At 37.1% G+C, this 12,712-nt stretch overlaps 1 protein-coding gene across 1 annotated transcript in view; it reads right to left on the bottom strand.

Annotated features, from left to right (window-relative positions):
• Positions 1-9,601, bottom strand: part of mthfd1b (methylenetetrahydrofolate dehydrogenase (NADP+ dependent) 1b) — a 29,160-nt gene extending 19,559 nt beyond the window's left edge. Inside the window, exons 1-7 of the mRNA XM_079457856.1 lie at positions 9,172-9,601; positions 8,371-8,455; positions 4,800-4,859; positions 4,245-4,298; positions 3,959-4,095; positions 3,704-3,804; positions 1,347-1,483 (exon numbers count right to left, since the gene is read on the bottom strand). Coding sequence (XP_079313982.1) covers positions 1,347-1,483; positions 3,704-3,804; positions 3,959-4,095; positions 4,245-4,298; positions 4,800-4,859; positions 8,371-8,455; positions 9,172-9,209 — 612 coding nt within the window. The 5' untranslated portion in view covers positions 9,210-9,601. The remainder of the gene's footprint in view (positions 1-1,346; positions 1,484-3,703; positions 3,805-3,958; positions 4,096-4,244; positions 4,299-4,799; positions 4,860-8,370; positions 8,456-9,171) is intronic.
• Positions 9,602-12,712: the final 3,111 nt, after the last annotated feature.

Consider the following 12,712-nt stretch of genomic DNA (forward strand, 5'->3'; position numbering starts at 1 on the left):
AATATTTGTATTAATATATTTGGATGGAGCAACCGAATGACGAGTGGAAGAGAAATATAGACCTTTTTTTAATATTTGTAATTGTTAAATAGTTAATTACTTGAAATTGAAATATAATATCTGAAATAAATGAGGATGAAACAGCCGTCCATGTTTAATGCTCAAACGAATCAGTGAAACAGCACACTACAGCATATAAAACATTTAAATTTGGAATAAATGTATTTATTCAAAATAAACATCAATAAATAATGAAAGTTAAATGATATAAGAAAATTAAATATTAAATAAAAACACTCTTGTTGAAGTGACAACTTCAGCGTATTAACCCTTACAGTCCATAACAATTCCATTTGAAACAAACTGTTTAAACTTCTTTGCTTTCCTGTTCAGATTGTCACAAAAATTTTGAAAATCTGTTTTTGACATTCGTGAATCGATTCAAAATCGTCCACATCCGCAAGAATAAAATTTTCCCCGCACTAAATAAAACTTAACCACCGATTTCTAATTGTGTCCTCATTTGGAAGACCCAACTTACCCAAAAACACTGTGCCAATCAATTGTATTCATAAACAACTTGTTTATTCTGCTTTCTATGCATGTATGGATTTCTTAGGTTGTTACCGACGTCTGGTGAGAATTGTATATCAACTGCACCTTTAGATATGCACTTTATTTTACCTGCTGCGTTTATTATACTGCTTCTTGTAGGCAGTGCTAAAACGGTGTTTCTCAACCAGGGTATGCAGTACGCCTAATGGTCTGTGGCGTAATTGCAGGGGGTCTGTAGAACCCTTTATAAATGTTTTGAGTTTATGTTTTATCTTGTCTTCAGGGTCTGAAATTTACACCCACCAGGCGCAGATAAAAATAGGCTATTACAGTCAAATTAATTGCCAAATTGTAACTTGTGTTCTTAAATTATGTTCACTCACTTTGCAGGGAAGGTTCATGTGAACCAAATCATATTTAATATAGTCTATTGCGCAATTTCAGCCCATTTCTGACTCAAGCATACCCGCCATGCGGCATCATTAAGGGGCGATTGACATTTTGCTTCTAAAACCGCACGGAAAAACATTTCTCTAGTCAAATGACCCACGTGGCACTCTGAAAAGTTAAACTATTTCCAACTCGATGCAGCGCTGACGGGCCTAGAAAAATGTGCGCACTGCACCGTATGCGTGCCGCGCTCAGGTTGAGAACCACTGTGCTAAAACACTTAGGGTCTTTTCATTGTCCAAACGTATGTACATTTGTGAACTGTACACATTTCCTACTTTAGTTACTAATCTTAGGCACAGACATCTAACAGTAATAAGCACAAACCACAATTACGTCACCTCCGAGGGCAGGTCAGCAGTCTTGGAATGACAGGTTGTCACAGTAGCATGATTCCACAGAAGGAGGTCATGCATTGGTGCACCAACAATCTTACTGCGGCCAATCACCACAGCCTTTTTTCCAGCCAAAGGCACACCTGAGACACAAAGATAGAGTGAATATACGCTAATGAACACGCTATATTACCACTCAAGTAACCCTTATTTTGATTAAAGTAAAACACAAAACCACTGCACAGAGCTTCTGGAACAGGCTGTGGAAGCCCTTCTGCATTTGTTTTTTTTTGGTTTCAATCATGAAAGCTTATGATCATATTTACAGAGGAACATAACACTGCAAAAACCAGGAGGCATTGTTGCTCAGTTACTTCCCTGTAGGAAATGTTGTCAGGTAATGAACACTATCCAGCAAACATTTAAATATAATATTTCACTTTATAATGATTGTATATGTAATGAAACTTCAACGTAAAGTTTAGTTTTTTATTAACAAATACTAGTGATATTGTTCTATGCCACTATTTAGTCATGTCTACAGATGTTTAGTCATCAGCGTTCCAAATGAGTAGTAAAGTAGAATGTGTTGCCAGTGCCCAAATTTGAGTCGATGAGACAATACCGTAATACTGAAAAGAGCAGATTAACAATAAAATACAACCCAAAGTTATAGTAGAGATTTGCAGACATTCTTTGCTGTAGTTATGTGCTAAATGAATATATTAAAGTAAAAACAAATTGTCTAAATATTGTTGACTTGGATGTGCATTTACAAATGTAAAAACCAAATAAGAAAACACAACCGCAACAAAATAAAACAGCAATTCCCAAAAAGGTTTAAGGGGGGTTACAAACCCACTTTTGAACACCCCTTCACAGGTATTGCACACCAGATATGTAAATTCTGCATGAGAAAGCTTACACTCAAAGTCACAGATGAGACCTTTTTTAACTTTATTTAGATTTTAATAAAAAAATACGTGGCCTTTAAAATTGATCAAGGAATAGGCTCTATACCAGCCCTTCTCAAAATCAGTACTCCGGTCCGAATCCGGACCGTGAGGTAATTTGTTCCGGACACTCCAAGCGCCAAACAAACACACATGCAGTCACGCACATCACTCACAAGAGACGGAGCTATAACGCCTCTGGTCGCATTCATTAGCACGATTCAGCATGGTTAGACAACCGTGTAGAAAACGTGGAAACATAACTATCCGGGCGTCTCGTGTTTTTGCCGCCTTTAGCAGTGTTTACCGACTTCTTCAGCTAAAGCGTGTAGATAAAATGTTGCAGGTATCAGCCCCGCGAGCGCGTGGTTTTTCTTCTCAAATATGTCAATGAGAACCACTTTTTGCATTTTGTTGTATAAATATACAGCACTGGAGGTAAGTTAAGACAGTTAACGCAAGTACGACTAGATAACACCATGAATATGATGATAAGCATATGAAGAGTTGATTTGCAAAAATGTTCAAAAACAAGGTTTAATTGTGCAATCAAGTTATTATTAATGAAACTGCAATTGGGTTCTTTCGAATAAGAAATAATGTAAAATACACACAATAAAACACACTAAAAACATGATTATAACATTTGTTGAATGAGTTATCCGTTTTTCAAATGAACTCTAAATAACTTTAAAAAACAAATCAACTCTTTATGAAAAGTTGTTTTTAATGTTTGAATGTAAACGTTGAGAACCTCTGCTCTATACCATGATGGTAAATCCATTTAAGGTATGTTCTTGTACCTGTTAGTATTGTGAAAGTATTTTTTGTGAAAAAGTGAAGCGCTGTAATACTTTCCGGATGCACTGTATATTGTAGAATTGACTAAGCTTTTTCTGCTTGATGTACTCTCCTAGTTTGTTCCAACCCTGTATACATTGTGTTCAACAGAACAAACTAAAGGAAGATATTTGGAAGAATGTCAGTTACCAAACAGATCTTATCCCCCATTTACTGCTATAGTAGGGAAAATACATACCAAGGGAGTCAATAGGGATAAGATCTGTTTGGTTACTGACATTCTTCCAAATATCTTCCTTTGTGTTTAGCAGAACAAATAAATCAATACAGGTTTGGAAAAATCTGAGGGTAAATAATGACAGAATTGTCATTTTGGGGTAAACTATCCCTTTAGTCAACTATCATGAAATATAATGTTAAACTCTGGATTTTGAGCACCTTCGAGAGTTTTTAGGGGTGCCAATGTTAGAGAAATGGCACGGCCGGTGTAAAATATGTTTTAATTAAAACAAATGGGCAGCAACAGCACGGTTCTTGTCTGGTGTGAGACCCCCCTAACTTAAGTAACGCTGTAAAATGTTCTAAAGATTTATGAGGTGCGTTTCCCACCTGTTTGTTTGATGAGCTCCATACATCCTTTGGGAGTACATGGTATAAAACAGTCTCCGATATCACCACGAGCAAGTTTTCCTGCATTTATACTGGTCAACCTTAAGAAAGCAAAATAATACAATGACATCAAAACATTTGTCATTATCATTTGGTATGCTTTTTTATGGGCCAGAAAACAGTAAAATGCCATAGTTTGTTGAAATACAAATTAAAAGAAAAACAATTCCATAAAAGCTTTAAATCTCTTTGTACCCATCCACATCTTTCTCTGGCGCTACAGCGTTGATGACCCTCTCTGTATTAATAGTGTGGACGGAGTCGAGGGGCAGCTGCACTATGAGTCCATGTACACTGGAATTCTCATTGATTTCATGAACCCTGGACATAATCTTCAAATGAACAAAAACAGCAGCAAAATGAAGACGGTACAGACATAAAATAACTGCTGTTTGAAATAAGCATTTCTTATTGTGTAGTCAAACTGTGTTAAGTTCTTTTTCAATGTAACGTTATCGCTTCTTTGACTGATCTGCTATACCTCATTTTCAGTAGCGGTCTGTGGAAGCTTCACATGTACAGCATTGATTCCAATCTTAAGAGCAAGAGAGTTATTGTTATTAACAGTGTGGTCTCACAATATATTGTATCGCCAATAATTGTGATATAAAAAAACATTGTTGTTGATACCGTGTTAATTCTAGACACATGATATTATCTTCTATTGATATAATATGCTTCGTTCTATGAATATTCTTTAAGGGCCACAAAATTTAAGAGGAATAAAATACAATCTTTGACAGAGCATTATTTGTTCATTTAAAAAACACATTCAAGTAGACTTTGCGATAATACAGTTACCACAGATTATTTTGGGCACGATAAAATTAAGTAAATGAAGTGAAAATATGATAGCGTGACATTCACAATTCCAAGTATTGTTTAAATAAGAACACATATCCAGCTTTTTTCCGGCTTAAACCGTAAAACTACTGTATATACAGTACATACAGACTGCCCCGATGCATCAGCTAACTGCACACTGAGATGTGTGAACTGCTGCACCAGGTGTACAGTGTCTAGTGTGTGGCTTTACCTCCGCAGCGGCTTTCAGTTTCATACTTATGTACAGGTTTGAGTCCTCTCTGTCTCCCACCTACAACAAAGGTTAAATCAATCAACATGCATGTCTTTAGTATGCGTCTTTTGCGTGTACACTTTATTCATTTAGGGTCACAGAGAACAAAAGCGATGCTGACACTGTTGGGTCGGTATAAACAACCCTTGACCTGGAAATGGCAGAGGATCTCAATTTATAGCAAAGACTAAAATGCCTGGATATATTGTAGGGGGATTGGAGAGTTCTTGCTAGACAAACAATAAACAACGCAATCTGAAGGTGCTTTTGAATCATGCATAATATCATTTTATCATGTTAAACCCAAAAGTCACGATGTCAGGTTCTCTTATTTGGCAGTGATTGAAAAGGGACACATTTCTTTTTAGATCTGGTAGGGCATTGTGTAAGCAAAAGGCAAAAAAGTAAACATGAAACCACCATGCAAAGGTTTATGCACACAAAAGTTCAGCTAGAGATTTAGCTCTCAAACAACTTTTACCAAGGTCTCAGGCCTTTATTAGCTTTTGAGGGCTATGGCTTGTTCAAAATCTTCCTATGACCCTTATTGTTATATACTGTGCCTAAAAAAAGTATCACTCAAATTTTGTTATGTTTCTGCCTCTACTATAGTTGCTATAACATTGTTTACATTGCACTAGAGGGCTGCAATGCATGACTGAACTGTACACACCAGTACTTCATGTTTATCTGCTCTACCGGACTGTTTATACACACACAGCATCATTTGCACTATACTGCTCACTTGCACACCCGATATATTATACTGAATGCTCATTTGCACTAATGGACTACTTTCATAACTGCATTAACTCATCTACTGCACTGTAACTTCAATAACTGCACTAACTTATCTATTGCACTGTAGCTTAATAACTGAATTACTCATCTACTGCACTGTAACCTTATTAACTGCATCTAGTCATCTACTGCACCGTAACTGTAATAACCGCATTAACTCATCTATTGCACCGTAACCTCAATGGCTGTATAACTGTAAGGTATTTTCTTAGTCCAACTGTATAGCTGTATTATTCTAATACTATATTCTGTATTTATGCAAACTATATATCCTGCACTTGCTAATTGCACTTCTAGTTAGACCTAAACTACATTTTGTTACACTGTACTTGTATATGTGACAATAAAGTTAAATTTTATCTAAACAGTTTTTTTTACATTAATCTACAGTTTATACTCAATGACAAAGCACAAAAATATGACAACTGGGCCATTTTGCCTACAAATAAAACTAATAATTGCATTGCTTAAGTATTCATCCCCTTTTCTGGTACACTCAAAATTGAGCTCATAATCATTCCAGTTTTGCTTGCTGATGTTACTACACTTCGAGTGGATACCTGAGGCAAATTCAATATATATGTGCCTTTCCAAATCATGCTCATTCAAAGTCAGTATAAATGTTAGGGTGGCTGAATACAAATAATGTACTATGCTTATAAGGCACAGTGTGTAAAATCTGCCGCTAGAGGGCGCACATTCCAAACAAAAACAACGGCGTAGCTTGATGAAGCTGTGAAGGAGCGTGGAATAATGAATAACTTCAACATCTTCAACTCCACCACTAATAATCAATCAGACGTGAATGAGAGATCACGTTTATGGATGATGTAAAGTTATAAAGTTTCATAAATGTTCGATGACATGATTTTATTTCATTATAATGAATTACACGCAATTAATCAAATTAATTTATTACTATTTAGTCATATGCTCTAAAAACGATTACTGCTTGTTCAGTAAATATATATATGACACTCGTGCTAAATTAAGAATTTACTTCACATTTGTCCACGAGACTGTGTTGTCATGGTTTCTACGGCAGTAAAAGCAGAAACCGAGGGTAACGCCAGAGACTGTGTTATTAGGGAGATGCAAGGTCTGGAGAAAGCAAACGGCTTACACAAATAACATGAGGCACCTCAGCCAATCATATAACAGCCTCTAGTCTCCTTTCCTGCGCTCCACTGAAGGTGGCAGGCTTTCCATTTAGTGTCTTTGGTAAGGCGGATATGACGCCATTGACAGGCGATTGCCAGCCACGGTCTGTGTAACTGGTTAAAATTGCAATTTTCTCATGATTTACAAATAGTTGGAAACATTTGAGATATTGTAAGTACTAGGGATGCACCGATTAACGCGAGTTGAAAATCTGAATTTTGGCGAAAATTTCCGCCGCGTTAACCAATCAGGAGCCTGCTCTAGTAGGGACGTGATTATGACATAGCGAGCGGAGGCAGAAATCTGAAACATCAATGAAGGACTGCGTCTCTGAAGGATCTGATGGACCCAGACACGCCGAGGAACGAGTCTACGTCTATCCTTAGCCTTCCATAGCACATAATGCTCAGCTACCTGCTCAACAAAATCCATGTCTGCCATTTCGCAACAAGACTGGAGCCGCCTGCCAGAAGCCCCTCCCATGACGCGAAGTTCACTCGCGAATGAAGTGAGTAAACTCAAAATGTTCAAGCATCCAACTACACACGAATAGCGTGATTTAGGTGTGAACACTCTATGACATTGTGTCTGCTAGGGCAGGTGTCTCTGTGTGCACTGGAACGTTCTGTCAATTACATCACGTGAGGTATCAGTCTTTGGTATCGGGGAATTTTTACATGAGTACATGAGCTTGATATCGGGCCCGATGTCGATATCGGTGCATCCCTAGTAAGCACTTAACTGAACAAAATATACAACACAGGGCTAGTGGTTTCTGGAAATTGTACTGCAAAAAAAGTTACAAGCTGTGCCTTTAAATCTAATGGTAGAAACCTGTTTTGGCATTACCATTGAGAGCATGAAGTTATTACTATTGATTATGCAGAGCCAAATAGACAACTCCAGAATTCACCCTCAAAATGCAATTACCCTCATGTTTATTTGAAGTGCCGAAAACGAGAGAACACAAAAAAATCGAACATCTTGGTCCCCAACCAACCTGGCAAGAGTTTGAGAGAATCTGAGGAGAATGGCAAAAATGGCAAGTGTAGATGTGTAAAGCTTGTCACATCACAAAATATGGTGTTGTAACCAAGAACAAATTTAAGGGGATGAATATTCCTGCAATGTAATGATTTAAGCGTTTTATTTTGTCATCCAAGTGGATGTTGCAAACTGGTGGAGGGTGAGGAGAGTCCTCCCTCCTGTGTTTGTAAAGCGCTTTGGGTGTACAGTAACACACGCAATAAAGCGCTATATAAATGCCTCATTTGTTCATTTGAACATATAAAAAATCCAAAGGAAATGATTAGGACCTCTTGCATGCGTTTGTCCTAAATAATCCCTAGAAAAACACAAGGCTCTTTGTAAAATCACAACCAATTAGAACTATATTTATGTAATACACCAAATCAAAAAGTGACATTAGGAAAGACGATATTAGCAATATACAAACAACATCTGTTGTTGTAAAGAATATTTAAATGTTTGCACACATATATTACATCTTTACCAGCACTTCAGAACTGTTAAACTAAAAGATTGACTTGAAATAAAGTTGACTGACCTGTAAGACCACAAGACCTGGTTTAAAATGCGGGTGTGTTTTCCTCATGGCATCCACCTCATCCTTCAGCCTCTCTCTGAGCTGACTGGAGAAATACAAGCATGACACAATGCCACCAAAGCAAGCCATTGACCAAACAAAATACCACGCAGACGTACTTTATTATTTTCTGTAGTGTTTCCAGCAATCATGATGATATATATTTTTATGAAAATATTTTATTAAACCATTTTCAGACATTCGTGGCCTGCGCCGTCCCGGTTTTATTACAAACCCACCTCACAACTACTAACAGACAACATACATCGTATGCTTAATATGCAAAAATGACATTTTAGACCGACTAGGATCCTTTAAAAGAATCAAATACGATTGCTGGTAGTGGGCGTGCACTGCAGGGAGATGTTCGTTGTACGCAGAAAGCCTGTTGCCCACATTTGATATAAAACCTGAATAAAAAACAGCTGGTGTAGCAAATATTAACGGTAAACGTGCATTAACAGTAACACTTGTGGGACGTTCTGGCACTCGTTCAAAATGCAACAATATAGTGAAATCACATAAAGTAAACTTTACAAACTGTACGAGGCCGCGCTGTATTCATCAGCTTTTAAAGCCCAAAATGTGTTGCCTAAATGAAAAGCCTAGAATGCAACACACTTGAGCAGCTTCAAATGCAAATGCAAATGCAAATACAAACACGATTCGCGAAATCCTTAAGCAAGTTACAAAGCGGCGTCACAGCTGCCTTAACCTCGTGTGCATCCAGATATTTTCTTCCGAAAACAGAAAGTTGCTTACGCTGAAATATTCTTCCCGCTGATGGCCTGGGCTGGCATCTTCACACTTTACTTGAACGAGTTTTCGAAAACGTGTTGTTGTGGACCGTTTGGTGCTCTGCAGTTTGTGCTGATAACACGTGAGAGAACTCTGTCCCCGCGGTTACGAAAGAAACCTGCCGTAAGTGCCGCCGTCAGTGTTCGTGAATACCAACCTGTGCGTGTTGACGTCAGCCCATGGGAGAATTCCAATCGTAGGGCGTCCCTGTTCCTTACGTACTCTGAGAGGCAGAGCTCTTGAACTGGGTACAACGGGAAAGTATTTTGTCTCATAATTCGGCTATTAGAAAAACACTTTAGCGAAGAAATTAATAAAAATATCGCAATTTTAGTTTCCTCGTGCTGAAGCGCCCTTCGAGAAGGCAAACGTGGCCTTTGGAATGCGTCCCGTAGCTGTCTGCACCAATCAGCATCCGATTATATGATTTGCTTTATACTTTCAATATGTTTTTGTTTCACGATAATTACATTGGTCAATAGAACAAAAACTTGTGATTGTCACTGAGGCCACATGTACAAGATGAAAAACGGAAATGTTTTATTTTGTACTTTTGAAAAGCTTCACGCGCACATGACTGCGTTATCAAAACGGTCTGCATTTACACGGATGCAGGAAAATGGATAAAAACGCGGCAGTATGCAAATACATGTTGTTGTGTAAATAAACAACGTGCCTTGGCACACATGCACAGTTATCAGCCCAAAGTGCTTTAAAGTCTGGCGAATGTAAATAGTGGTCTTATTGGTGCAGCAAATACACATTGCTGGGGAAACGGTAATACCAAGTCGAGCAGCAAGAATGTTTTGGCTATTTTCAGTCCCGTAAAACGCTGTTCCAAAACGCATACATTTTTTTGCGTTTCAGTTGAAAACTGTCTCATGTAAACGGCCTCTTTTTAACTCATGTTTTTTTTTATTATAGTATAAAATCAATATCGCGTCATATGATCATGACGTATGCTATAATACAAATAAACAAGATCCTTTGAGCAATCGCATCTTGGATATTGTGGGCCTTGGAATTCATTTTATTGACAGATTCCTTGCAGGTCAATCCCCCATTCGTAAAGAAATCAAATAAGAAAGAATTCAATGACAGCTTTTACGTCCAATCACATGAATGATGTTAACACACAAATCTGAAAATGAATCAGCAATTTAGTGTAGTTCCTATAGTTGTGTTCTTGACCGGTCTTGAAAGACCACTAAGTCTGAGACCAAGACAAGGCAGAGGCCAAAGACAGTCAAGACTGAGACAGGACTAAGAAATCGGTCTTGAGACAGCTATCGAGATCAAGTCTCGAGTACTAAAACACTTGTTAGTTATCGGTTTGGTGCGAACTCGTAAGAATAATATAAAGTAATTTGTCAAAAAAGAATCAATGATTGCAAGCAAATTCACAACAAAGAAATGGAAAAATGAACAGGACAACCACAATTCTTTACATAATTTATATATTGAGAGGGTAGATAGATATTTTAATTTAATGAGCAGACTTCATAGAAAATCATTCAACAACACAAAAGCTTTATATAGGAAAATAATATTGTTTTATAAACATCCTTATAAAGACCAGCTTGACAGGGATGTGCGATTGGGAAACATTGAAATTAAACATTTAATAATGACAACAATCAATTTCAGTAATGCATTCTTTAATGTCTAATATGTATTCTATATTTCATAGATCTCAATTATTCTCCAGTGCCTGTAATAATAAGCATTTACTGTAAAGCTGTTTGCAACTTAATGCAAATTGTATAAAAACTATATAAATAATTCAGAAATGTATTATTTTCATTTTACTGTGCAAACAGAAATGTATTTCATTGTCATTTAAGTTTTATATTTTTAATGTAAAACTCAACAAGATGTTATCATGAATCCAGCATTTTTGCCACATAAATTGTTACAACATTTTTCAAACTGTACACTTTTCAATGCGTATGTACCTTGTGTACCACTAATGCAGTTTTTACAGTCTTTTTTCTTTCGATTTTCTTGCAAAAGCTTTATCTTATCTTTGTCTCTGTTGATTTTTAATCTTTGGAATTCTTTGTAGCAAGGGGTCGAAGTACATTATGCTGATTACAGACTCTTGAAATCAAATAACTATAGCATTCAAAAGATCAAAGCTTTGCGCATTTAGCAAAAATATATGTATGGTCATTTCATTATAAACAGCAGTATATTGACTGCTATACTTAATCAATCTCCAGGCTCCATAGTTTCTTGTTGTCTCACAGCAAGATGATTCCCGGTTCGTGCCAGGATGCCTTTATGTGCGGGTTTACCATGTTCTCCGCGTCAGCATGGCTTTCCTCACACAGCCCAAAGACATGCAGGTTAGGCTTGGGGGACAACAGTTTATTTTCAAATCTTAACAGATTTTCCAAAACCACAGGCTCAGAGTGTACTTGATAGTGGGACTTGATAGATCACATGATCAAACATGACATGTAAAGAAAAACAGATATGAAGGATATCTAATAGTATAAAGGCACATTAGAAACATTACAGAACATTATAAAAGTGGTAATGTTCTCAATAGTGCACTTCTGTGACATCTGGTTAACCTAAACGCTTTTGTCATGAAAAATGGCAAAGATCTTGAGCTTTCGTTGAAGGGCATGTCCATGGAAAACTTAAAAATTCTGGCAAAACATTGTGGCACACCGTTAGCTTAGTGCTAAAGCATGCTATTAATGACACACCTTCTAAGATACCCCAACTGTCATATGTTGTATGAGTACGAGACTAAAGAGACTTCTCTGTTTCAATATTCATTTAATCTGTACATTTTGATGGCCTCATGAATTCTTTCGAAATTCCGAAGGTGCGATTGGGCATAGACCCAAGCACTTCATAATTTTATGATGATTAATACACAGGATTATAGAAATATCACCTGAGAGCGATAAGTGAATTTGATAATAAAACACCGGATAACAGAGGGTCTTGCTTATTCCTGCGCAGAGCAGTTGTGATTTATTTTCTAATTTCCAAATACCTGTAAATCAATTGAAGGATCAGATGACGAGGAAAGCTTAAGCTATTTTAGTGGTTAGTTTCAACCCTCTCGATTTTGAATTTCAGTTTTAACCCCAAGATTTTAGTTTAGATTCCCCTGTGTTTCAGTAACGTGTACAAACACTCGTTCATTCCCATTGCATGTGATTTAACACTGTAAATCTTCAACAATAATTTGACTATCACCACACTACAACCACACTATTCGCTGGGTTACTTTCAGCCTGTGGCTGGGTCAAAATGAGGTGGTTGGGTTGTAAATTAAAATAAACCGGTTTCTTTTAGCCCAAAACGTTAGGTTGTTTCAACCTGACTGGGTCAAACATGAACATTTTCGGGGGTTAGTTTAACCCACGATTAGATTCGTTCCACCGTGGCTTGTAAATAACCCAGAATTTTTATAGTGCGGTAAAGAAGCAATAAAAGAAAATCCTGGAATTATATAAAAAAATGAATTTGACATGATGAAATT

This window comes from Barbatula barbatula (genome assembly GCF_947034865.1).
Source record: "Barbatula barbatula genome assembly, chromosome: 6".
Taxonomy (NCBI): Eukaryota; Metazoa; Chordata; class Actinopteri; order Cypriniformes; family Nemacheilidae; genus Barbatula; species Barbatula barbatula.